Source organism: Mesoplodon mirus (genome assembly GCF_964341445.2).
Source record: "Mesoplodon mirus genome assembly, chromosome: 11".
In the NCBI taxonomy this organism is placed as follows: domain Eukaryota; kingdom Metazoa; phylum Chordata; class Mammalia; order Artiodactyla; family Ziphiidae; genus Mesoplodon; species Mesoplodon mirus.
In genome coordinates this window covers 8,058,773-8,086,724 of record NC_138987.1, presented here as the reverse complement: position 1 = coordinate 8,086,724, position 27,952 = coordinate 8,058,773, and the positions used below count along the sequence as shown (strand labels likewise).

Below are 27,952 nucleotides of genomic sequence, written 5' to 3'. Positions count from 1 at the left end.
AGATCACTAGGGAAATTATCAAAAAGCTGTTATTATGAAATGATGATGACAGAGGCCAACTGGAGAGGATTGCAGAGTTAAGTTCTAGGTTAGAAAATGAAGCTATTGGATGTAGGCAAGCCTTTGAAGATGAAGAGAGAGTATTGTAACTGCAAGGGGATAGAGAATCAAGGATTTTTGTGGGGTTTTTTGGTTGTTGTTTGTTTTAATGAGAGAAACAGGGATGTGTTGAAAATTTGGTAGTTACCAGGAAGCTAAAACCAAAGCAGACAACCAGGATTTCCAACATGTTTTTACCCTGCAGATGTTGGGCTATGTGTCCTCTATGGCAAAAAAGAAAATCTTATTTAAATATCCACTGTAAGCTTTTATGGTGAAACACAGATTGTTTCAAGTGGGTAACTCTTATGGACTTAGAAGTTAAACTGAATATCCAACTTAGTTATAACCATTTTCAATTTTTTTTCAGCCATTGTAATTATAGATTTGTATTAAGTTCCAGAATATAACTTTTTTTTAACTTTGCTGAGAAAAAAAGGATTCATTCATCATTTATTTATAAGGTATCATGAACCATTTGCATTTAATAAAAAGAGAAATGTTTTTGAACTGGTTGCTGTACTCTAGATGATTTGGGCACATAATGAACTGCGAATCTCTTAATACTTCAGAATATCAATTTTTGTTAAATTAAAATATATCATTAAGGAAAAATATTATCACAGATACCAATTCACTGTCTACCTCATTTATAGCTTTGAAACACTATAATTCATTAAGAATGAAAATAAAATTGTGATCAACTGTATGCTTTTATTTCTCTTTAGAAAACGTAATCCTATGAAGATATGAATGATCTACTAAACTATTCTGTTCACTATGTAAAGAATGTATTTTTATTATTTAATGGGAGATTTTAGTTTCCTAAATAAAAAAATACTAATAATACTAAAATAAAATAATACTAATATTAATTTGGTAATCCAACTAAAATTGGGACACATGTGGGACGATTATTTGGTGGAGGTTAATGAAGATTTTTTTCACTTGCTGGCCTAGTGACAAGTCAGGACTCTCCTATACCTTTGTTTTGTGCTAATTAATCAAGCAAGCAAGTTTTTTCCCAGCATTTTGCATGTTCAAGTTGTCAATTAATCTGCTTAGAAATGGTTCATTCACACAACGAATTTTACCTACCTCTTGAAAGGCACTGTGCTGGACCCTGGGGGTACATAAATGACAAACATTCCCTGCCCTCAAAGAGTTTACAGTATCACAGAACTGTATTTACAAGATCAAAGGAATCTAGATGGTATAACAGAAGTATAAAGAACTTCAATCAGCCTGAGGAAGGCAAAGAAAATATCAGAGAGAAGATGTAATTTAAGTTGTTCCCTTAAGAAAAAGAACCACTCGGCTACGTGATCAGAACAAAAGTGGAATTTTAGTAGAAGAAACAACTTAATCACTGGCAGTTCTGTTCATGTAAGTGCCAGTAGGACTGGATTGTTGGGTGGGAAGCTGAATTAGAGGCCAGGAACAAGAGACAGACTTTAGAGGTAGGCAAAGGTTAGATTACTATGGATCATTTGTATCATGCAAAAGAGTTTGAATTACGTTCTTTGACAGGAGTTCCCTGAAGCCTTTTTTGTAATTTTTAGTTACATTTTTTATATGAGATAATTGTAGATTCACATGGAATTGTAAGAAATAATACAGAGATATGTCATGCACCCTTAATACAATTTTCCCTCTCAGTAACATCTTGCAAAACTATTGTTTAATATCACAATCAGAATATTGATATAATCAAGATAAAGGACAGTTCCATCTCTACAAGGACTCCTCATGGTGCTCTTTTGTAGCCAAAGGTGTTTATTATGCAGAAAAACAATTGATGTTTGTATGCTTACCTTGTCTCCTGAGACCTGGTTGAACTCACTTATTAATTTCGGGTTTTAAAATAAGTTTTATAATTTCCTACATAGACAATCATGTCATCTGCAAATAAAGACAATTTTATTTCTTCCTTTCTGATATGTTTCTCTTTTTGTTTCCATATATTGTCTTATCAAATTGGCTAGAACCTCCAGGAGTATATTGAATAGAGTGGTAAGAGTGGACATCCTTGCTTTGTTCTCAGACATCAGGGGAAGTACTTAGTCTTTTATCATTAAGTACTGGCCACTGGCTGTCCCTTTTGGGGAGGCCTAGTGGTGACAAATTCTCTAAATTTTTCTTCACCTTGAGAATGTCTTTATTTCTTCTTTATTCTCAAAGTATATTTTGGATGAATATAGAATTCTGGGTTGACAGTTCTTTTCTTTCCACACTTGAAAAACATTGTCACTTCCCTCTGGCTTCCCTAGTATTTGAAAAAATCCTGTCATTCAAACGGTTTTACCCCTACAGATAAGGTATCCTTTCTCTTTCACTACTTTCAGGATTATTTCATTTGCCTTCAATTTTCAGAAAGTTAAGGTTTTTTTGTGTGAATGTGGATTTCTTTAGAGTAATCTTGTTTGGGAGTTTGCTCAGTTTTTTTTTTTTTTTTTTTTTTTTTTTTTTTTTTTGCTGTACGCGGGCCTCTCACTGCTGTGGCCTCTCCCGTTGCGGAGCACAGGCTCCGGACACACAGGCTCCGCGGCCATGGCTCGCGGGCCCAGCCGCTCCGCGGCATGTGGGATCTTCCGGGATCGGGGCACGAACCCGTGTCCCCTGCATCGGCAGGCGGACTCTCAACCACTGCGCCACCAGGGAAGCCCTGCTCAGTTTCTTAAATCTACAGATGTATATCTTTGGCCAAATTTGAGAAGTTGAGAAGTTTTCAGAAGTTTTCCATTATTTTTTTGAGTATTTTTTTCAGGCCCACTCTCTTTCTCCTCTCCTTCCATGACTGAAGTCACAAATGCTAGATCTTTTGTCATCATTCCACATATCCCTGAGGCTCTGTTAGTTTTTTCTTTTCAGTCTATTTTCTTTCTGTTGTTTAGATTGGGTAATTTCTATTGTTCCTTCTTCCAGTTCATTAATTGTTTCCTCTGACCCCTCCATGCTGGTATTGAGCCCATCTACTGAGTTTTTATCTTGGTTATTGTATTTTTCAGTCCTAAAATTTTCATATGGTTGTTTGTTATAGCATCCATATCTTTGCTGGAACTTTTACTTCTTTACTGTGACTGTCTATTTTTTCAATTGTTTCAAGAATGTCCATCATCAATTGTTGAAGCATTTTTACCACAGTTGCTTTAAAATCTTTGTCAGATAATTCTAACATCTCTGTCATCTCAGTATTGGTATCTGTCAACTGTCTTTTCATATTCAGCTTGAGATCGTTTTAGTTCTTGGTATGAGGAATGATCTTTTCATCAAATCCTGGACTTTTTTTGTATTATATTATGAGACTGACTCATATTTAAATCTTGTTTAAAGTGGCTTACTTAGATTTCACTCCAGCAAAGAAGGAAGAGGTAAGGGTAGAAATCCAGGTTCCTCATTTGGCCTCCATTGATACCCAATTGAGAAGATGCACTTCATTACTGCTGGGTTGCTTCTAGTTCTAACGGTAGGCTTCCAATGGCACGTCCCTGGCTGGACAAGGTGAGAGTTCCCTGTTACTGCTCCCAACATGGTGTCCACTGACACCACAGGGAAGAGACAAGTGGTGTTGTTATTGATGGTGAAAGTCCTGACTTTCTACTAGGCCTCCACTGACCCCATCCATCCCAATGGAGAATGGAAGGGGTACCTCATTACTGATAGGTGAGGGGGATAAGTCCAGCCTCCTTATTTGGTCTCTACTGTCATTCCAAGTTCAAGGGGTCCTCATTACAACCTAACAGGGATGAAAATCTTGGCTCCCTAGTCAAACTCCTTTGACACCACCCTGTGGGAAGAGGGAGGGTTACGGCTCCTCCTTAAAGCCTGACAATTTTGGAAGTCTAAGCTTCCCACTTAGCCTTTGCTGTTTGGTGGTGGGGGTGGGATTATGGATTTTCCTGTGGCGTTTATCTGGAGTAGAGCCATCTAAAAGTTTTATGTCTTGCTTAGGCTGCTCCTTCCTAATTCTTTGGCTTGAGAGATCAGGCTTTATTTTTTTCTTTTTGGAGGGTTTTTTTTTTGTTTTTTGGTCTGCAGTTGTTGGCATTTCTGGATTGCCAGCTTCTTCAGACACAAATCTAAGACATATGAAGGAAAAGTAAAACCCAAGTTCTCATCATTATGTTGTTTCTTGAGTCCCAAGGTCCCTAAAGACAGTTTTCCTTCTTCTCTCTAGCTTTCAGTCTTATGTTTGTTTTAGACATAACACCTAAAATGTTTAGTTCTACTTAGTGGGAGGAATAGAGAAAAATATATCGTCTCTATCTTCCTGGAGGCAGAACTCAACCCTTTGAAAAATTTTAAGCAATGAAGTTCTATCTTGGCCTTTGCATTTTAGATAGATAATTGTTAAGTGAGGAGAGCTCAGAAATTGAAGTTTGGGTAGAGATGGCCTGGAAGGACGTCTGAAGGCAGGAGTATTTGTTAGAACATTCTCTAGACTGGCTATCTGAAATATACAACTGGAAAGGATAGGGACCACACAAGTGAGATCAGAAGCCAACCATAGAATACACACCAGTCAACAACATACTAGCTAAACTATCAGCCTTGAACATATGGCAGGAGACATGGAAACAAGAGGACACTTTTGATAGGTACTAAAATGTAAATTCAGTAGAATGTAATGAGCAATAGGTTATGATATGTAAGGAAAATGAAGTTAGTATCACTTCTTGATTCTTAGTTTGGATGACTGAGTGCATGCAGGTAAAATTAACAACACTGTAGAGTATATGGAAAGCAATGTCTTTGCAGGGAAGAGAGGAGACAGCGAGTTCATTTCACATTGTCTTGAGCACAGGGATGCCTGGGCCATCTGAAGGTGCCTAATAATAAGCTGATGCTTAGCAGGAAGGTCAGATATAGAAAAGAGGAGTTGGGAGCCTTGGTTTAATTAGTAATACTCAAATCCAACTGCATGGAGATTATCCAGGAAATATAAGCAGAATGGGAAAAGAGGGCTAAGAACAAGACCCCATTAATCCCCAATGTTTAGAATCAAAGTAAAAGAAACCAAGAAAGGAAAAGGAGGACAAGCTGTCAGAGAGGTAGAAAGAGAACAGAGGAGTAGCATACAATTTAGTTCTATAAGCATTTATTAAGTGTTTAGTGTGTACTCTGCACTATGCTGAGACTGGTTTTTGAGGCTCCCACACTTTACTAGGTATAAATTCAGGACAGTGTGGTCAGCTCACTAACAGACATATGCTCAGGGGGGCAACGGAACCACAAAAGGGGAACCGAGCACAGCCAAAGACTATGAGGAAATTTTCCAAGAGATGATTACATCTAATCAGAGTCTACAAGGATAAGTAGAATTAACCAAACAAGGAAAGACAGAGGGAGAGTCATGCCAGGCAAAAGAAACAGCCTGGACAATAGCAAAAGGGCAGGGGGCTCAAGAAAACAGAGAGAATTACCTTCAGTCAGCAGGGTTGATGCCACTGAGAGAAAAAATAAAATCAAACTGAAGGGGGCCCTTTGACTTTGTCATTTATGAAGTCACTGTTGACCTCTGATACAGCAGCTTTATAAAGCAATGTGGAGAGAAACCAGACTTCAGTGAGATGAACAATAAATGGAAGAATATAAAGTTCACACAGTATGGGAAGTGTATTTTTTCAAGAAACTTAGGGGAGAAGAATATAAAGATGGGATAGCTAGAAATGTGCAAAAGTCTAAAAGGCTTTGTTTTGTGATCAGAGAGAATTGAAGATGTTTACAAGTCACAGGAAAGAAACCAGAGTGCAGAGATAAGGTTTAAAAGGTTAAAAAAAGATCACTCTTTTGTACAACAAATACTTTTAGAGCATCTACAATGTTCTTGAGCACATCATTCCAAGATAAAGACAAACAACAGAGCCCCTTGCATGGTGTTAAAGTCATGTTTTAAATAAACTTGAGAAATAAAAAAAGGCCAATGGTAAATGCACAAAAATTACATGTACTTCAGTTCTAAAGGCAGATTAATACTTATAAATATAAATACTTTTCAATATAATGGCACCTTTGGCTTTGTCACTTTATGTTAGCAATTTCACAATTCATTGTAAGTATTCAGTGTTGAGGCTTATTTTGTTTACTTCAAGGGGAATTATTATTTTAACAAAAACATTTACTCTATTGCAAGGATTTTGGTATGGGACAGATGTGTCAAGATTATTTTATGTTTTAATTATAACAAACACCACAGTGCATATTAAGTCTACAAAGCACAAAGGCATAGTATAAAATATGTGGAGTAGTGCGTGATGGCTTAATACTTGTGTCACAGTCTGCCTTAGTACCTCTGAGCATTCAGAGACAGAAAACCAGCCAGCTGAAAATGAAGAAACACTCATGTCTTTAAATGGTGACTGGGACTAGGAGACTTCCATGAAGATCAAGAATAGTCTCTAATTTTTTCAGAATCATTGAGTTAAAGAATTTTAAGATTGTAAAGAACTTTGACATCATCTAATACTATTATCCACACCTCGCATATAAAATTCCCGCCTTCAAATTTCTTTCTTGATGTTGACAGACTTTAAGCGAAAGAGAGCCTCCTATTTGATAACTTCCCTATTCTACTAATGGACAGTTAAATTTTCTCTGATTATTCCCAAAAGATAGGTCTCTGGAACTCCACATTACTACATGACTACACTACTTCCTTGATATGTGGCAACTCTTTAAATGTCAAAAGATACTTAACATATATGCACACTAAATATATTATTTTTATCAGACTAACCATTCTCAATTCCTTCATCTCTTTCTTGTATGACATTTTCACCCTGGTCCCTTTCATCCAAATTCTTTCTAATAAGTTAATGATTTTTTCTCCTCATTAAACTGAACACAGATTTCTAAGTGTGAAAAAATAAAATAAGATTATAACATTGCATATGGTGAGTATTTTTTTAAAGCAATCCTATCAACCGCTAATGTTTGAACTCATAATACACAGGGATTTAACCACATAAACTGCAACCAACTCAAGTTTCCCTTACTTCATTTTTGCAATTATTTTTAATATAAATATAAGATTGTAAAGATTTCCATATTTTCCCATCTTGTGTTTTTTGTCCCAAAAGTCCAAGATCATTTGTATACTGATCTAGCAAACCACCATTTTGCTGTCCCTCTCAAATTCTGATCTCCTACATATCTGATAGGTATGCGTTTTAACTATTTGTATAAGGCATTTGCTAAAATTAAACAGAATAGGCACAAGAGCAGAATTTTCTAATATACACCAAAAATATTATTCCTGGGTAACATTAGTCCATGCAATAGAATCTAAAGCAGTTATTTATTCAGCTATGAATCTGATCAGTCTGATTCTCTCCCTTATACATATAGCAATCATCAGAAACTACCAAAAATGTCTAGCTAAAATCAAGAACCCACATATTTGAAATCCATTAATCCTATAAGAACACAAAGAGACGAATCTCTGTTGCTTGTTTTATGATGGCTATTTTCTAAGATTCTAAATCAGTATCAGTCTAGTAATATTTTCTAGAAAAGGGACAGACATCAAGCTTATTAGTGTATATTTTTCAGAATATAATTTTTATGTCTTTGTTCAACACAATTTAAATAGTTGTTTATTTTTTTCTAAATATATATTTCTTTCTCTTATGAAATAACTGGAAGAAGATATAAAAACGTCCCCTGCCCCCATTCAATTTTCTTTTCCTACTTAGGACTACTTCTCTAAAACTTTTAGTAAACTTAATATTATGTATATGTAGTATTTTTATTTTATTACCTCATATAAAACTGTTGTGTTTCCGTGTAGAAGAGGTCCATAACAGATATAGGAATGTCCGACAACCCAGCCTAAGTCAGAAGCTGCCCACCACACCTAAACAAAAAGAAGATAATAAAATGCATATATCTTAACCACAGAAATGTCATGTAATGTGAATTTAAAACCATGATTACCTCTCCAGGTTGAAGTCCATATATAGAAGACATTGACCAGTTAAGCATTACAGCGTATCCTCCAGTGGGCCTCACTACACCCTAAAGAAGAGAAAAGGTGAAATGAAAATCAACAGACAGTGTGTTAAAAGATTCTCTCTCTTCATACTGTCCACTTAAGAAAAGTTCCTGTTTAGAGTATTTCATATTCTATAAGCTATAAATAACTTTGGCTTTCATATAATTGTATCTGAATCACTATTTCTTTGGCTCCTCCAATAATAAAAACAGAATAATTTGTCCGTATTAGTCCATTTGTAGAATCCATTCTCACAGACCATTCTGGACCTTCTAAAGAAAACATTTTATGGAATCACATTCAATAAAACAAATTTCCAGTGGTAACATAAATTATCAACATTACAGGGAATTCCCTGGCAGTCCAGTGGTTAGGACTCTGCACTTCCACCGTGGGGGGCATGGGTTCTATCCCTGGTCGGGGAACTAAGATCCTGCACGCTGCGCACAGCAAAAAAAAAAATCAAAGACTTAGCATGAAACTTTCAACAATTACATTTTCACACATATTTCCAGAACAAAAATGGGAACTCTCAAAATTAAGTGCTCAGAAATGTCAAAGGTAGCTGTGTGCCTAAGATACAGACTACTATAAGGATGTTTATTCCTTAATATTATTAAATAATAACAGGATGCTTAGAGGAAAGAGTCATATTCTAACTGGATTCTTAATACAATGTTACCCTTGTGGTCACACTACCACAGTATCAGAGCTGAGCAGTTCTTTAGTGATGAATTCTCAAACTCTGAGGAATCAATCCTGATGAGTTGGATCTAAGGCTGACAGATTTTCCTTACATTACATTTGGGCAAAAGTAGGGATTGTTACACCACAGTACTATAGTTTCTAGCAGCTATCCTTGACAGTGAACATATTCAATGTTAATACAAGATTAATTTTTGAAAACTGAGCACAAGAGTTATCATAAATAATAACTGATAGTAAATTTAATAATTAATTTATTGCTTCTCTATAAACATTAATCATCATTGGCTCAAAAAGACTTAATGATGTGAATATTCAGAGCAAGAAGGTGAATGCTTGCTAAGAAATATATTTCACTCACAAGTATTTTCAAGCACCTCTCAGTAGAGCAACTAGAATTGCTTTGTGAAGAAGATAATTATTTTACCTGAAAGGGCACGCATGGTCCTAATTAACGAATGTGCTACTAGTTGAACATTTTTTGGCACAGTTCTGTAACTGTAACACACATACATGAATCAGGAGAATGAAAAAGAAACTGAATTTCTGTTTGTTACTAAAATTGCTGCTCTCCTCAGGTACCACTAATAAAACATAGGTATCAAGCTGTGGAATACATTTTATCTGGTCTCTTGGCAAACATCACAGGCAACTTTGTTGGCATTTGATGGGTACTTTCTAGGTTGTATGACATAGTTAGCATGCAGTTGGCTCTTTGATCACCTTGGGAGTATTAGAAATCCTAAGCCCCTGCCAGTAAATTTCACACATGCATTTTCCCACGTAAACTGAGCAGCTCTTTACCGAGTATATGCTGTATGGTCTTCCACGCATTTTGCTAATTTTTTTGTCCCATTGAGGTCTTTTCCTATAGTTCAATACCTTGATGAATTTGATATTAATCAACTTGCAAACACTCTTTTCTAAAACTTTTTATTCCTTTGGTAGAGGATAAAATGTGAAGTTTTTTCATAGACAATATGCTATCCATATTCTTTGATAATTAATGTCAGTCATGATTTCCCTTAAGATGTTTTAGAATTTGTCTTCACCTGCCTGTCCCTGCATTTAGAGGTCATTTTTATAAATAATTCTAAATATCATTATAAATGGGTAAATTTTTATATTAAATGAGGGTAAGATTAATCAACTGGAAGTTATAGAAAGGAATAAAAGGCTAAGGAGAAAATAAATGAGTAGTAATTCATTTGTAAAACTTAGAAGATATTTTAAAGGATAGGTTATCAAATTTCTGTTTGCCTCTCAAGTGAACCCTTCTTTAAAGTTTACCAATGTTGCTTTGTCTGTAAAATGGTGGCTACCTAAATCCATTTGACCCCAAAAAGTTAGACTTAAAAATGAGACCATGCATGAAAAAGAAAATTATACAGGCTAGAATTTAATGTCCTCCTAACAAAATTATTTCCTTAATTCTAGCAATTACTGTTTTTGTTTTGTTTTGTTTTGTTTTGTTTTGTTTTGTTTTTCCCGTACGCGGGCCTCTCACTGTTGTGGCCTCTCCCGTTGCGGAGCACAGGCTCCGGATGCGCAGGCTCAGCGGCCACGGCTCACGGGCCCAGCCGCTCCGCGGCATGTGGGATCTTCCCGGACCGGGGCACGAACCCGTGTCCCCTGCATCGGCAGGCGGACTCTCAACCACTGCGCCACCAGGGAGGCCCCTGCAATTACTGTTTTTTTAAAAATTTTCCCTGTGCTAATACCACACAAAAGGCAGAAATGTTAAAAATTTAGAGGTTATCATTGAACATTCTCATTAAAAACAACTAAAATGGAGCTACAGGAGACAGAAAAGTCATGTCTGTTTATCACTGGTCTTTGATATCCACTTATTTTTATTTTTTTAAAGAATGAGTATAAAAATTTTCTTCAGACATCTTTTTTTATTCATTAATATAGATTATCGATATGAAATATCAGATGACAGTTTTCAATTTACTGGGTATTTGGTATGGTGCAGAAAATAAAACTGCATAATTTCATATTTTCCATGTAGATCTTTTATAAGAAGTTCAAGAGTAAAAAAACTGAAAGATTAGTTTTAAAAAGAGAGTTTCTTTATTATAATGTTAATATGTGACTAACATTAAGATGATAAAGCATTTCTTGTTTGTAATCATATTTTCCAGGTAATGATAATTAAAATGCAAAAGATAAACCCTGTTCAGCCTCCAAAAATACATAAACCATGCTCAGAAAAACCTACAAATCATTATACTCTAGTATGCAAAATTAATCAGAAACAAAAAATGGCATTTTAAAGTATATTTGAAATCTTGAGTATGAGATATAAATATTCAACATCAGTGCTTACCCCTAAAACACAAGCATGCTGCATTTCACTCTTTTGAATATGTTACTTTATGTACTTATACCCTATCTACCTTAAAAGTAAAGATAGATGATCTAATATATTTTCAGAAAAGTCCTGTAACCTGCCAATACACTGTTCTAGTTTTTGTAGGATCAGCCATAATACTTCAAGTCTTCTGGAGAACTTGAAAAACATCCAGGTGGGACTAACACTCCATGTCCCTAATAAAGACATGAAAGTGAATTCTATCTCAGAATAGACAGGTGCTCTTTAAACAAAACACTTTTTAATGTATATGGGTATTTTAAAAATTCAGTCCATACAAGTGAAACTAAAGGCTGATTATTCATCATCCAGGAATGGGACGGCAGTTATCACAGATGGTTCTTTATGATTTCCAGTTTAATGAGCTGCCTTTGAAGACAAGGAAAGCCACAAAATATTATAAATGGGGCCATTACATAAAACAGAAAACATGTCTGTATCAAATGTATACTGTTTGGTTGCCACAATTTAAAAAAAAATACAGTTGAAATAACATCAGTTGTAGTAGAAGAGAAAGGAAGTTTGAGATGTGTGGTAAGATTAAGAGTTTGCGAGTCTTTAAAATGTTTTTTAATAGATCTATAAAAATCTGAATGGCAAATCTCAAACTATTCAGGTAAGAGAAGTCTAGATAGAGTAACCGAGAAAACCTCATACTACCTAAATTGAGCCCCTCTATCACCGTACTCTGTAATAAAGGCTTGTACAAGACAAATATACATATTTACATACATATACTAGATATTCATTCACACATACATATGTAAATACATATGCGTATATGTCTATATGTACACGTGCATATGCCTATGCTTTGTATGTATGTTGATATATACATTTCAATTCAGTCTAGCAAATTAAGTAAAAACAAAACAAGAAGAAAGAGGAAACAAAAATATTACCTGAAGAAAAGAAATCTATCACCAAAGAACAGTTGGAGTCAGTGAGTTGAAAAGTATGAGGTATGGTTCTGCTTACTTAAAAAATCCAACAAACCAACAATACTCTTGCTCTTATAGTGGTTTTACAGGTGATATCCCGTCTTCCTAGAATGCACCCTCACCCCTTTTCTGAACCTGGTTAGCTCATACTTGATCACACAAGTACTTAAAGACACTGTGAAAGTGTCACCTCTTCTGGAAGCCATCCAAACTCACTAGGTTTGTGTTAAAAGCCTCTCCCTCCTCTCATGGCCCCAAGACCTGCAAACTTCTCTAAGCCTCTAAGCATTAACAACATCCACCTACTGCTAAGTCTCCTCCACCACTCTGGGCACCATAAGAATGCTTTTGTGTCTTCAGCATAGAATAGGCAGTTAATACATTTTCAGACTGATTAAAAGAGTGAACAGTTAAATGAATAAGCACATGTAGGAAAACTATAATTTTTTAAAAACATTCTTCTTTGTTCAAGAGAAACCCTTGAAACCTTCAGAATTTAATGAATCATATTAGTAGAAATGGAATGATTCCATCTGGTATATTTCCTCAAACATAAAATCTCTTGCTGTAGACAAGACAATGACTCTGAAGCTGCCTCTATGGAGGATACTTTAGCAGCAGCATAATTTTTTATTGGTCTGAACAACTGTGAGATAAGGAGCAAACGTGTAGCAAATTCAGCATTTTAACTGCAAGAATTGTACCACAGATTAAAAAAAAAAAGTTCACAGGTTTTTTTATTTGACTTTCTCTTATTTTTTTCTACAGTATAGAATATGAATAAGTTACCTAACACGTAGGAATAAAAGTTAACGTAAATTATATAAATTCACATCAGGACAAAGGACTTATCTACCACCTTCCTGTCATGCCTTCTTTTCTAATTCTTTGTTTTTGGTTTCTTTTCCCCTGTGCTCCTTTGGCACTAATTTTTTTTTTTTGGTTATCTCCATACCTCCATGACAGCAAGCCGGAAGAAGATAAATATGACCTTCACTAAATCTCCCACTCCCAAAACGACACCCCATCCAGATGAGGGATTCTTCTATTGTGTAGTTCCTTGAAGTAACTTGGATATAGGTACCCAAACCAAACAGGATAAAAGTGTACAACAGGACAGAAATGTATGCAAAGCAGGTCAGCTGTGGTTGCCAGAATATGTGCAGCAGCTAACAGATTAACCTGTCATATAACAACCTGACAAATCCAGGGTTGGCAGATGCAGAGATGCAAATATGCCCTAGATGTATCTGAAAATTCTAACCAAAGAACAGACTGCATTGTGTGTGTCTTGTATGTGCCTATGAGAAATGAGCATCTTTAAGCAGAATATTTTTATGGGCTCACAACATTATTTTTCCTCATGAAGATCAAAGATCAAGAAAAAAAATTAGGGCTTCCCTGGTGGCGCAGTGGTTGAGTCCGCCTGCCAATGCAGGGGACACGGGTTCGTGCTCCGGTCCGGGAAGATCACACATGCCGCGGAGCGGCTGGGCCCGTGAGCCATGGCTGCTGAGCCTGTGTGTCCGGAGCCTGTGCTCCACAACGGAAGAGGCCACAACAGTGACAGGCCCACGTACCACATAAAAAAAGAAAAAGAAAAAAGAAAACAAATTCTATGATGACATGAAATTTATATTTAAATGCTTCGTAAATGCATGTGTGCTCATCTTTCCTGTACTTCTATTCTGGGAATCCCAATATTAAAAATTCAGATCCTATTAATTCTGATTATGCCTACCAAAAATGAAGTGAGAATCATATGAATAAAGAGCCATCTGGATACTCAATATCTTGTAATAACCTATAATGGAAAAGAATCCAAAAAAGAATATATATATACATAACTGAATATATACATATATATATACATATATATATATATATATATATATATATATATATAGCTGAAACACTTTGCTGTACACCTGAAACTAATACAATATTGTAAATCAGCTATATTTTAATTTTAAAAAATGCATCTGGGAGCTAACTGGAAAAGTAGGACATTATTTAACAAATATACCATGGCCTCATTCTAAGGTTAGTGCCATAGTGGATTCAAAGATGTATGAAATATATTCTAAGACCTCAGAGAACATGCAATGTTATAAAAATAAGTAAATAAAAACTAATATATTAAAAAGTAGAATAAAATAAGTGGCACAAATATTTGTTGCCAACATATAATTTTAATGCAATTGAAATTCTAAAGTCCACTGGAGGGTTAAGGGAAATGTTTCTGAAAGACCTTAAACGACTACTTTGTCTTGTCATTCTGCATGTCCTACTCTGTAAAACCTACTCGTTCCCATGATTTAAATACCATTCCTCTACAACCAATGATGTTCCAAGGGTCTATCTGCAAATCCAGATGTATTCTTGGACCCAGACTTTCACTTCCAGCTACTGGCTGGGCATCTCCATGTTAACGTCCCAAGGATACATCATACTCAATATGTCCAAAACCTCCCAGTTTTCTCAGCCCCAAACCATTTTCCTTTGCTTCTACTTTAGTAAATATTCGAAACCACTCTTCTATGTTCTCAGGTTCAAGGTCTCGGACTCCTCCTCTGCCTTACTCTTATCCTTGAACCAAATCTGATTGTTCCCTAGTAAGTTTGCTGTCCTAAGTAAGGTCCTAAACTAAACACAGCCTGAAAAACCAATCTCCTTGTTTCCATTATGTGTATTTGTCTATCTTCTCAACAAAATGTTGCAAGGGTTACCTTCCTTCATATTTTTCTCTCTTTCTTAAGAAGCATTAGTGCTCTCCATTCCTTACATACAGTATATAAACTAAATTTCTTGGCTCAGTTTTAAGCAATTGGCCCCTGCCTATATATCTGGCCATTTCTCTTCTTTATCTGCACCAAATGCACTAGCCATCCTGGAACCTTCCTTACACACTCCTGCCTATGCTTATGTCGACCCAATCTACCTGGCATGCCCTCCTCCCTATTATGTCACCTGATGAAGAAGTTCTAGTCATCTTTCCAATGTCACCCTGTCAAGTGCTTTCCCTGACATCTCCCTGATAAAAAAGCACTCCCACTCTTCCTATCACCCTTATCCTGCTTTATTTTTCTTCAGAACACATCACAGACTGCATAGTTCTTTATTTGTTTACTTCCTGTGTCTAGCCATAGAATGTAAACTTCTAAAAGACAGATATATATATTTGGGTGCTCAGTAATCTTTGTTGGATTAATGGAATTTAATCCTTCAGACACCATCCAATCTCATCTTTTCTTCAAGAAAGCAAGAAGTAGGGTTGCCCTCTTAGGGCAAGGATCACAGACTATCTTACATTATCTGTGTTGATATATATCGCAATCCCACTATGCTGAAGGGGCTGTGGTTTACTCATATTTTTATCTCTTTTAGCACCTAATGAACACTCAATAATGCATACTGAATTGAGCTAAATTCAATGTGAATAGAAATCTCCGAACAATTAAATCCTTCTCCAATCTGTAGAAATAGATTATCTTCAGGATGGTACTACATTACAAGGAAAATGAGGATGATCAAAACATCAAACAATCTTCAGTTTGGGCATCTAGGAATCCCACAAAGCACTTCTTGAGCCAGAGAAAACCTGGAATAGCTAGGTTTCTTCCTTATTTGGAACCACCACTTTTCAGATTTAATGCCCTGTATATTACTTTTATTTTATTTCTACTACACTAGCTGAGTCAGCTTTGAGTTGATGACAAGCTCTTCTTCGGCCCTCTCATAAGGATCCCCATCCAGGCCACAGTGAATTTCAGTGATTTAAAGTCTTGAGGTGGCACAAAAGTTTTTATAAGATTCCTTCAGGCTTTTAAGGAGCTAAATTAATTTTTTTATTTGGTTAGGTTATACTGTGTTTTCAGGGTCAGTGGTTTCATCTCATGCTGATACTTTTATATTAGATTATAACTTGCTGAGTCCCCTTTTATTTTACAGCCAAACGTTCATTTGGACTCTATGTGGCTGGTGCATAATGCAGAATTTCAAAAAGTGAAGGGTAAGGATTGCATCCAGCAGATCATTTGGACTGCTTATAAAACAAATCTTAGAGTCTGCAATATAAGAAATATTTATTTTTCAGATGACCAGAGTTCTTAAAATAATCATAGGGCTTTGATTTTACAACAACACAAATATCTTCATGTATATGCATTAATTTATTTATGCACTCAACAAAAATTTGAGTACCAACTACATATAAAACATGATGGTATGGGGCCTCCCTGGTGGCGCAGTGGTTGAGAGTCCGCCTGCCGATGCAGGGGATGCGGGTTCGTGCCCCGGTCTGGGAGGATCCCATATGCCGCGGAGCGGCTGGGCCCGTGAGCCATGGCCGCTGGGCCTGCGCGTCCGGAGCCTGTGCTCCGCAACGGGAGAGGCCACAACAGTGAGAGGCCCGCATACCGCAAAAAGAAAAAAAAAAAAAAAACAAACAAACAAAAAAAAAAAACATGATGGTAGACCAAAATGTAATAAAACATGGTCTCTGTACTCAGAGAAAATATATCCCTCTACCAAATGTTCTCTTTTTCACAAGCAAGTGAATTTTATATAAAACGTCTTAAGTCTTAATTTTCCTTTACTTACATCTAAACTAACAGAATCACTATTTTAAGAGCGTTAGCAGGTAATTTTTCAGAATTCTGATGCTACAGAGGTCCAGTATTAATAAAGAGGCCAAAGCCCTACAGGATTCAAGTGATTGTAAAAGTCCCTTTGCCTGCTAACATTCTATGATTCAATGAATATTGAACTCCTTAATAAAGATGAATAGTAAGATGATATCACAAGTCTTTATGAAGTTATATGAAAAAAACAGTATTATTTAGAGATACTAGGCAAAAGTGGTATTTGTTTGGTATCTGACACATTCAGGATTATTGACACTTTTGACTTTGTTTTGTGAAAACACCTTTCAGGGTAAAAGACTTAAAAAATCCTTGAGTGTCTTCAGTGCTGCAAATCAAATAGTTCAAACCCCTGAATAAATTCCCTGTTGTTCAGAGTGTCTAGGCCAATTCTCAAAGTTGCATTTTTAATGATAAACTGAATTCCTCTAAATCAAAAATCAGTTTTCATACTATATGAAAGTTATGCCTCAATTTAAAAAATAAAAATATTTCATTTAAAATATATTTTATATTTTATAAAAATATTTTATAAAATATATTTTTAAAATATATTTTATAAAATACAACTGATATTCAATCAAATATATATTAATTTTAACAGCTTACTAAAGCAATTGAATATTGCAGATATTTGTGAAGATTCTGAAAGAAATAAGGACAAAGCATTTGACATTAAACATAATGAATATTTTTATATATTCAGACACAATATGTCTTTAAGATATAAAGTACTTTCAGTCAGTAGTCAAATATTCTTGGTGCAAAAAAATCTGCCAGTATAATTATCCCTAAGATAGTGCATACCTTTGGAAACCCCGTTGTTCCAGATGTGTAAAGAATATACAGTGGATGTTCGGAAAGAACAGGAACACAATCATGTGACTGTGCTTTTGCCATCTCTTCATCCCAATCAAGGTCACGACCTGGAGCCAAAGGAACCGGCTCCTACAAAGCAAAAATATAGGGATATGCACTGAACAAAGGAGATTAAATCAGGAGCACACTGGAGAGTAGCTAAATCTATATTAGTCTGAGCATCTGACTGAAATCTAGGCCTATAGAGCACTAAATATCAGACTTATGACTCAGTATCTCAGGGTCACGAGTTAAGACAAATGTTCATAAAACAATCCAACAGTTTGATGTTGGCTTCAACTAAACTTACAACAGAAAATGTTTTATTCAAACCTAGAAATATCCTTAAGAAATTCAATATGATGCAGGCATGATTTCATCAACAGTCAGAGCTTAACTAACAGAGGTTCATGCTTTTATAAATGCATGTACACTAACACCTTTATAAGCTAACTTCTATTTTCTTTTTGACCTGAAACATACACTTTATTTTTTTTTAATTGGGGTATAGTTGCTTTATAATGTTGTGTTAGTTTCTGCTGTACAACGAAGTGAATCAGCTGTATGTATATATATATCCCCTCCTTCTTGGACCTCCCTCCAATCCATCCCCCCATCCCACCCACCTAGGTCACCACAGAGCACCAAGCTGAGCTCCCTGCACTATACAGCAGGTTCTCACTAGCTATCTGTTTTATACATGTTAGTGTATATATGTCATTCCCAATCTCCCAAGTCACCCCACTCCCCCTTCCCCTGCCCCGTGTCCACACGTCCATTCTCTACCCCTGTGTCTCTATTCCTGCCCTGCAAATAGGTTCAACTGTACCATTTTTCTAGATTGCACATATATGTGTTAATATACAATATTTGTTTTTCTCTTTCTGACTTACTCTGTATGACAGACTTTAGGTCCATCCATGCACCCCAATATTCACTGCAGCACTATTTACAATAGCCAGGACATGGAAGCAACCTAAATGTCCATCATCAGATGAATGGATAAAGAAGATGTGGTATATATATACAATGGAATATTACTCAGACATAAAAAGGAACGAAATTGGGTCATTTGTAGAGACGTGGATGGACCTAACTCCTATTTTTCATAACCTATTTCTTTTACTTTGGAACTACTGTCTTCACAATGAAATCTCAACTAACTCACTAAAATGTCTCTTTATACAGGGCCATTTAAGAGTAATACTGTGGCCATTTTTCCAAATGAGAGAATATTAAATAACTTTCAGGGGTGGAGGAGTAATCTACTTTTGCTTTTTCAAGAACAAAAATCAGTTTTGAAGTTAATGAGAGTATGAGACATACACAAAAAGCTATCCAAGTTTTCCTCCATCTACTTTATTGACTAATATGGTAGAAATGTTTGTTTTCTTTTTTGTTCCTAGAACCAAGCTCTAGTGTTATAAACTTTATAATAATAGAGCCATGAATTAGGAAGACACATCTTAAGTTAGACAGACCTCTTTAAAAATGGTGCCAATGAAATAAGGCAGATAGGTTAAGAAGAAGGAAGTGGCTTATGAAAAAATTACTCTCGTGGGGAGTTATAGCTATTTAATTCTAGTTATGATCCAGTACATATCTAGTTATTTTATGAAATGTTGACTAAGCTCAAGATGATACATCAGGAAGTTTACAGTTGGTGAACTTGTTAGTAGGCACAAGGCAAGACTACTCATTCCTCAGTGAAAGTAAGTCCACCATCTAGAGAGTATATGTAGCCATTCACTTCATCAAGGTGAATCCCTGAACTAACTTCAGAGACTCTGATAGATTTTTAAAAGCCAGGCCATTTCCACTTTTCTGGTTCCCTAATGTTTTGATTAGGGTTGTAGAAACCGGTCATATATTTAAATGGGTACATTTACAAATTAACATTTCAATATAATATCACAAATATGATGCCTATATGAATACGCACATTGATAGACAACAATCTGAGTTGACCTTCATGAAGGGGAAGTTTTAGGCCCAACTGGTTTCTCCAGCCTCACCTTGAATGTGCCCTGGATATGCCATTTAGATAAATAAAAACAGATAACTGTGACCAAATTATAAACTTCCATTTGTTTTTATGTATCAGATAAACACAACTCATTTCAAATTATCAAGCCCTTGCCATCACAATTACGGACCTATAAAAAAATCATAACACTGTGTAATAAAAAAGGTCAATTGATTAATCACAAAAATAATTGCAGATAAAATGAAATGAGGACTTGAATGAATGGTTATTCTTTAAGCTAAGAAATACAGGAATGTATAAAGAAGATCTGATGAAAGGAAGAGAGGGGAAAAATCAACATTAGCCTTTACATACATGCGTTTACTTTTATAGACATGTCCTTCCTAAATGTTATCATTCTTAAAATGCAGTCCTGGGGGAAGCACCAGGGGTGACTGATGTGACCTGCCAGTTAAGCCGTCATTGTTTGCCTGAGGCTTAGGAGTGGCAGCCAGGTTTTTATTTCCTCTGGCAAAAATGCAATCCTGGTTAATGAAATGCATCACCGAGCCTCATAATTTGTGTCTCTCTAAACTCAAAGCAAAGCCAATCCACTGGGCTTAATAAGTGCCTCAACAGCATGTCAGATATGAAGGACAAGAGACATCCAACTAAAATAAAGGAAAGTCAAAACAGAGGGAAAGGTTTCAAGAAAAAGAAAGAGGGAGAGAAAGGGAGCTAGTTATGGGAGGGGGAAAGGGAAAGTGGATCTCTACCTATTAAGAGGGAAGAGAAGCCTACCATCTTTTTTTTTTTAATCAAGTGTAAATAGACTAAATATTTATTTAAAAGGCAGAGATGGTCAGATTGGATAAAAAAATTAAGGCCCCAAAATATGTTATCTATAAGAGAAAATGTTTTAAAATATAAACACATTACTGGTTAAAAAGAAAGGGATGGGGGCTTCCCTGGTGGCGCAGTGGTTGAGAGTCTTCCTGCCGATGCAGGGGACACGGGTTCGTGCCCCGGTCCAGGAAGATCCCACATGCCGCGGAGCGGCTGGGCCTGTGAGCCATGGCCGCTGAGCCTGCACGTCCGGAGCCTGTGCTCCGCAGCAGGAGAGGCCACAACAGTGAGAGGCCCGCGTACCGAAAAAAAAAGGAAGGGACGGAAAAGTTACACTATGCAACAAAAAGTACAAGCAAGATTATATGGTTATGTATCAAAGTAGATTTTTACAAAATACCAAATGATAATAAAAATGAGCAACTGGAACTCTTGTAATTTTCTGGTGGAACAGTAAAATGATATGTCCACTTTGTAAAATTATTTAATAGTTCTTTATAAAGTCAAATATACATCTAATACATGAATCAGCAATTCTACTCCTAGGTATTTACACAAGAGAAATGAAGACACAGGTCCACACACAGACTTGTACAAGAATATTCATAGTAGCCTTAGTCATAATAACTCCAAAGTAGAAATAACCCAAATATCCATAAACAGAAGAATGGAAAAACAATTTTTGATATATTTATGGTATGAAATACTACTCAGTAAAAAAACAATAAACTACTGATACGTGCCACACAAGGAGTATATCTCAAGAACATATTGAACAAAAGAGGGTAGACACAATAGAGTATATACGGTATGCTTCTAGTTATATGAAGCCTGGGAATGAACAAAAATAATCTATGACAATACAAATCAGAAAGCATTTGCTTCTGGGGATGGGGAATGGTTGACTGGAAAAAGGAACAAGTATGGAGAAATTCTATATCTGGATTTGGATGGTAGTTACACAAGTGCATGCAATTTTGAAACTGCATCAAACTGTACTCTTATGATCTGTCCATTTTATTGTATGTAAACTATATCTCAAAAATTAAAATAATAATAATAATTTGAGTATCTACAATGTGCATAATATTATATTAAGATGTGAATAATGCTGAATAGAGATAGTGTACAAAAATTAAAAATAAAAAAGAGGAAAAAGAAGATATTTGCCTGAGAAAAATCTGAATAGGAAACATTCATATCCATATCCAATGTATTTATAAAGTAAAAGAAAATAGCACATATCTTGTTGGTTAGAAGTCATTAAATTGAGTTTAAGTCTTGGCTCCACCACTTACTAGCTGTGACTTTGGGCTATGACCTGTCCATGACTCAGTTTCTTCATCCATAAAATGAGGCCAGTAATAACATCTACTTTATTGGTTTATAAGAATGTAAGAATTAAATAAGGAGTACCTGAAAGTACTTTGTGCTTAGCATTAAGTTTTTTGTAAATTCTACATGAATTCATACATGTGTGAATAGTACACACACACTAAACACTTGTGTGTGTTTGTTCCTACCCTTCCTCTAACCTTCTCTTACCCAAAGCCTTCTTTATTACTGACTTTGCATTCCCTGATTGAACAGCAACAAGCCTTTTTTAAAAACATGCTGGAGGTCATCTGAAAGAAACTTAAAATTCTTCTTCGAGACAGTAAAAATATTAAAATCATTGAGTGCAACAGTTCATGAACCACAGACTACTAAAACTACTCAGGAATTTAACATGGTAATGTGAATTGCTAGGTGGTAATCAAAATGAGAGAGCTTTAATGCTCTCTGTTCTTATATCTTGTCATTTAAGCATTTTCCACAGATAACCTCTCAAGAGTTCTACAAAATTATACATGATTCTTTGCACACTTTCAATTTTCCTTCTGCAAAAAATTTTAATCTGCTAGAAACCCAAATTGGTCCCAGTATAAATAGCTGGGGACTTAGCTTGGATGTAGAAATGAGGTGATCATTAGGGCAAATTTGCTATAAAAAGCATTGTAAAATATAGTCATTGATGTATTTACTGCTTTTCCTTCCTTCACAGATCACAGAATAATTTATCTGTTTAGAATATTCATATTTTGTTTTCCTGAACATAGTTTTTATTTCCAGACCAATCACTTTTTCTAAACTTTTTAAAAGACATTTTAAATGCAAATTAATCAAGACTGGGTAGCTGAGAGATTAAGCATCCAGTCAGAGTATACACATTCAGATCATGACCCTGACAAAACTTGCAGGTGAACCACATTGCTTAGAAATATCAAAAAAATAAGAAAAAGTTATGTCATGAATGCATATATGTAGATACTACTTTATCCTTACATAGGCATAAGGTAAGTGATATTTAATATAAAATTAATAATGTGGTAGTTTTCTTAATGTTTTATAACTTTGCTTTCAAAGAATTACATTACTATACAGTATGCCTCTTTCTCTGGTAACTGGAAAAACTGGGTATCAGCCTATCATCACAGGTAAGTGGTTTGCTAAAAAATTTAATGGTGTTGCTAATACTGTAGTATGAATATGACTGTAATGCCATATGCCATAAAAACTGTATAATTATTCACTCATTAGTGTGTAGGCTGGGCTACCATGAAGCAATCATATTGCTGCTGCTTCTTTATCAATGCATGAATCATTATACCTAAATATGAATTTGTTTTTCACATTATCTTTTCGTTTTTGATGTTTAGTGTTGTAATACGTAGAACATCTACAGTGTTTTATATCATATAAACCAATATTTATGCAGGTACTGATAGACAATTCATCTTGTAAACAGATGACATAAACTTATGGTATGAGTAAATATAGTTATAAATCTACTTTCTCTTCCTTATGATTTTTTTAGTAACATTTTCTTTTCTCTAGCTTACTTTATTATAAGAGAATACAGTATATAATACATATAACATGCTAATCAACTGGTTATGTTATTGGTAAGGCTTCCGGTCAACAATAGGCTATTAGGTAAGTTTGTGGTGGAGTCAAAAGTTATAAGCAGATTTTCACCTGCCCAGTGGGCCACTGTCCCTAACCCCCGCATTGGGTCAACTGTATTATTATTATAGCTATAATGTAAATTAATAAAGGACACCTCAATAGACTACACATTAATTCTAATTCATTAATATTACAGATACTCCTATGTCCCGCTCTTTGTGTTTTAAGCTCGTTTTTTATAATGACAGAAAAGATCATTCTTTTTTGCCAAAAATAGTGACATTCCTGAAGTATTGTATATTCAACAGTTTATAAATCAAGTATTCCTTTCAAATGGTCAAAAAGAGTCATCCTTAGCACATCACCATAAGCAAGGACCAAATTCAATATTCAGATTACCATATTTGGACGATTATAAATGAGAACTTTATCTGGCTTGTGTTGTCCTATTCTCAGAGCTTCTTCTAGAAGTGGTATGTATTCTACCTTCCTTCCAGGTTCAATGCCAAACGATGCTGTAACAACGACCTTGGGCTACAATGAAAAATAAGTAAATAAATACATGAGAAAGCTTAACCATCCTAATTAAGGTAACCACAATATTTCAGATGCAGGCTGACAATTTAACATTTCTTAAGAAACGTTTGAATGATTCTGTTCTCTATTAAATAAATGGCCTGAAAACCAATAAGCTATTTTTAAATGTTATAGCCCTAACCACTTCCACATAAATCTCACTTACCTGTTCAGAATTCCACACTTAATGATGCTTCTGGCTAATAAACATGAGCTGTTAAAAAATACTTTCAAAAGAATTCATTAAATCAGGTAGATGTCAATTTGCCATGAACCAGTGATATGGAAGCCTAGGGCCCCCTCACTTGCAGAGGCCTGCATAACAGCTGGTTGTTGCTGAAGTTGTAGCATTTCTTAGCGGGGGAGACCCAGCCTGACTGCTATTAGGAAGCATTTCTTAAGTTTTTTATGCAAGCATCTCTGCTTGAACACCTAGAGAGACCTCAGAAGGAAGAGACCTGAATCTCCAATAATTATTTTATGATTCTTTTCTCATGCCAAATACATACTCATTTTCACCAAATTTTATATTGTAATTTTGTCATATTTTTCTTAAAAGGGCCCTCATTTAAGTTTCAAGCCCCACAAAGCCTGAACATGCCCCCGTCATTAAGACACACTTGGCACTCTTCTTTACCTGACAACTTGCTAGTCATTCTTCAAGATATGCACAGGTGCAGTGAAAAGGCTTAGGATCAATCTTCCTTCCCTGGTAGATTCTGAGCAGGCTTCAGATATCTAACTATAGTCAAAGTGTTCCTTTGTCCCCACCTCTGCACAGGAAGCTCTCCACGGCCAAATTTGGACCCTGTTACCTCCCTGTCTCCTATGCCTGTTACAATGCTTGCCATACCATAAGCTCTCAACAAATATCTGTGGCACTGAACCAAAATTCTCGTTAGTCTGCAAAACAAACATATCTTTGTTCTTTTAAGTACACTGTTTCTTCATGGAGAAATCCAAAGCAAAGGAAACAGATAATAAATTACTCAGGAGAAAGATAATCAGTCCAACATAGTGCACCTATTCCTGAATTTTGATTTCTGGTTACAATACATTTCACCTAGGGAAGGTTTATATAATGTCAAATATATGCATATATAGCACTTTCTGGTTTTTAATATCATTTAATATTCATGGATCTGAGGCTCAGTGCAGTTGCATAACTTGCTCCAGGTTAGAAGTGTTGGAATCAGAAAGAGGGCCAGTACTGACTGATTTCAGAATCTTCCTCTTTCCACTATTTCAAGCTGCCTTAAATACTTTAAAAGCAAAAAAAAAAAAAAAAAAGGAAAGAAATGAAAAAGTAAATCTTGTATCCTTTTTTAATATTTTTAAAGGTCAGACATTTGACTATAATTCACATTTTAATATCTGAAATATGTACAAAAATAACTCCAGATAACATTCCCTAAGATTAGAATTCTGAATTCTGAATAAGTGAAAGTAAGTTACACATCAGATTAAAAACATATATAGAATATATCAAAAGTTGAATAATTTAATAAAGTCAAAACTAGAGTCTTCCTCTAGAAAATAATCCCTTTCACATTTCTATTAACAGCCTTTTATTGGAGGTTTTATTCCATCTCAAGTGGACTACATTCTTCCCATCTTCATCTGTTAAAATAGAACTTTTTCTTTGGCCTAATTAGTTGAAAATTATGACATCAAAATCATCCCTGGTTTCAATTATCATCCAAATATCTCAGGTATGTATCTCTATGTCCATCTCCTCGCCATTAATTGGACTTGCTCAATGGTCCCGCCCATAAGAATATGCATTTACTGCCTAAACTCCTTAACAAGGTTGGGGGTGGGGGAGGTGTCTATGTGTGTGTGTCTTATGGATGAAAACTCTTCCAGTGATACAGCATAAGTTTTATAAATTCTTATTTTATATATATATATATATATATATATATATATATATATAAATTTTCCCACATCATATAAAATCTTTTAAAAAAGAAACAATATATCTCATCCCTTTGCCCAAATGGTGTTTAAGATTTCTGTAGCTGAAAAGCTAGAGTCTATAGCTTCCTCAGAGAAGTCTCCAACTGCCCACTGATTTGCAGATCAGTGACTGATATTTCCCCCTAGATTTCCCTTCATAAGCACTAACTCAACATGTTTTTAAAAAGAGAGAAAAAAGAGAGTCCAGCCAGTTAGTGTGCAAACCAGCTTCCTACTTCTAATAACTGATCTATTACCAGATGAAGTCAGATATGTAAAACCTCACTCCATGCCTAGTACTCTGGGGACCCTCAATATATATTAGTTCCCTTTTTTTTTTTGTTAAGAATGTTTCTCATCCTGGGCTTATAAAACTCTGTAAAGGTCAGTCATCTCCTACTCCCATAATGACCTTCCTTCTTTAGTCTTCCCACTGCTGTTCCTCTCCTGCACATTGCCCACTAGCCACTGATTCACAAAGAGACCACCTACCAAAGGTTCTCGTTCTAACCTCTCTCCCACTCACATCATATTGCAAGACTTGCCTCCTCTTAACATTGCTTAAAACATGACAGTCACCTGCTCAATAATTTGACCGGTCAGCCTCTACAGGATGCAATTCAGACAATAACTTCTTCCTTTTCAAGCTCACCTTCTCTCCCTCTTCAATCACATTGGTCTATTTGCTGTCCTTTAAATGAATTTTTACCCTTTCCTGCCTCTCATGCTAGACTCTTATTCTTTTTCTAGCCTTTTGGACCCCACCATGTCATTCTCTTCAACTAGCTGAATCTTAGCCAAGACGTAACTCAAATCTCACCTCCTTCAGGAAGCCGCCTTCAGCCACCCCAACTAAACGATATCATTCCTGCCTCCAAATCAGGGATCTGCAAACTATGATTCAGAGCCAAACTCTGCCCAAATTACATCCTGTAAAGTGTTGCTGGAGCACTGCTTTGCCCTTAGTTCCTGCAGTGTCTAAGGCTGTTTTTGTGCTACAACAGCACAGCTGAGTAGTTGCAACAGAAACCATGTAACCCGAAATGCCTAAAATATTTACTATCTGGTAACTTACAGAAAAAAGTTTGCTGATTCCTGCTCTAAATTCATAGAACCATAACAGCTAACCTTTTTTTTTTTTTAATGAGTGTTATATGCCAGGCACTGTGTTAGTGTTTTAAACTCAGTATCTCAACGATATTTCACAACAGCCTTTCAAGTTTGTGATTTTAGTACCCCATCTAAACGTGTAACTTCACCTGTCCCTAACACACCCCCTTAACCACTGTGCTATACCACCATTCCTGGAAATATATAGATTATGAAACTAGTCATGTGTCCCATCCATTTGGTAAGTATCATTTCTTAACCAGTTCCAAGGACAGTACCAGGCATAGAGTGGAAGCTTAATAAATACACGTTGAATGAGTAAATTAGTTATTATTTTTCTTAAATGTCTTACACAAATATATGGCAAGTTAACTTGAAAGGCTTGCACCTTATATGTTATATTCTTCACAGTATCTAGAAAGATGTCTACCACATAGGACTGACTCGAAAATAAAATTTTGGTTAATAGTGTACACCAAATTAAAAGTAAACTTTATCTCATTTGATAGGAGGATCTAATAAGTACAGATCATTCTTTGATGGTTCATCCACAGATAAATACAGCTGTACTATATGAAGCTACTACTTGATTTCTCCAAATAAAGCACTTACCTTTGCATGATCAATGCGACTGCTTAGTTCTCTGGATGCAAATCCCCCAAATATGAGACTATGGATGGCTCCTATCCTAGCACATGCCAGCATGGTGTACATCGCCTGGGGGATCATGGGCATGTAGATAACCACGGTGTCACCCTTCTTGACATCATGCTTGACCAAAACACCAGCCAGCTTAGAGACCTATAACAACATCATCAGATCAGCAAAGTGTTCTCTGTGATAATTCACTAAACTTCTCAGTTACGACAGTAATGCAAGAAGATGATCACCGCCCCCACCTGTAGTGGATTATAGAAGTCTGAGAAATAC

At 35.7% G+C, this 27,952-nt stretch overlaps 1 protein-coding gene across 9 annotated transcripts in view; it reads right to left on the bottom strand.

Moving 5' to 3' along the window:
• Positions 1-27,952, bottom strand: part of ACSS3 (acyl-CoA synthetase short chain family member 3) — a 155,552-nt gene that overhangs the window by 73,319 nt on the left and 54,281 nt on the right. For all 9 annotated transcript variants that reach the window (XR_014295379.1, XR_014295380.1, XR_014295381.1 and 6 more), the window contains 5 exons: positions 27,635-27,823; positions 23,777-23,911; positions 17,566-17,706; positions 8,035-8,115; positions 7,859-7,954 (listed from right to left, as the gene is read on the bottom strand). Coding sequence is in view for 6 of the 9 variants with exons in the window: in XM_082636670.1 (XP_082492796.1) it covers positions 7,859-7,954; positions 8,035-8,115; positions 17,566-17,706; positions 23,777-23,911; positions 27,635-27,823 (642 nt within the window). In the remaining 3 variants the exon portion in view is untranslated. The remainder of the gene's footprint in view (positions 1-7,858; positions 7,955-8,034; positions 8,116-17,565; positions 17,707-23,776; positions 23,912-27,634; positions 27,824-27,952) is intronic.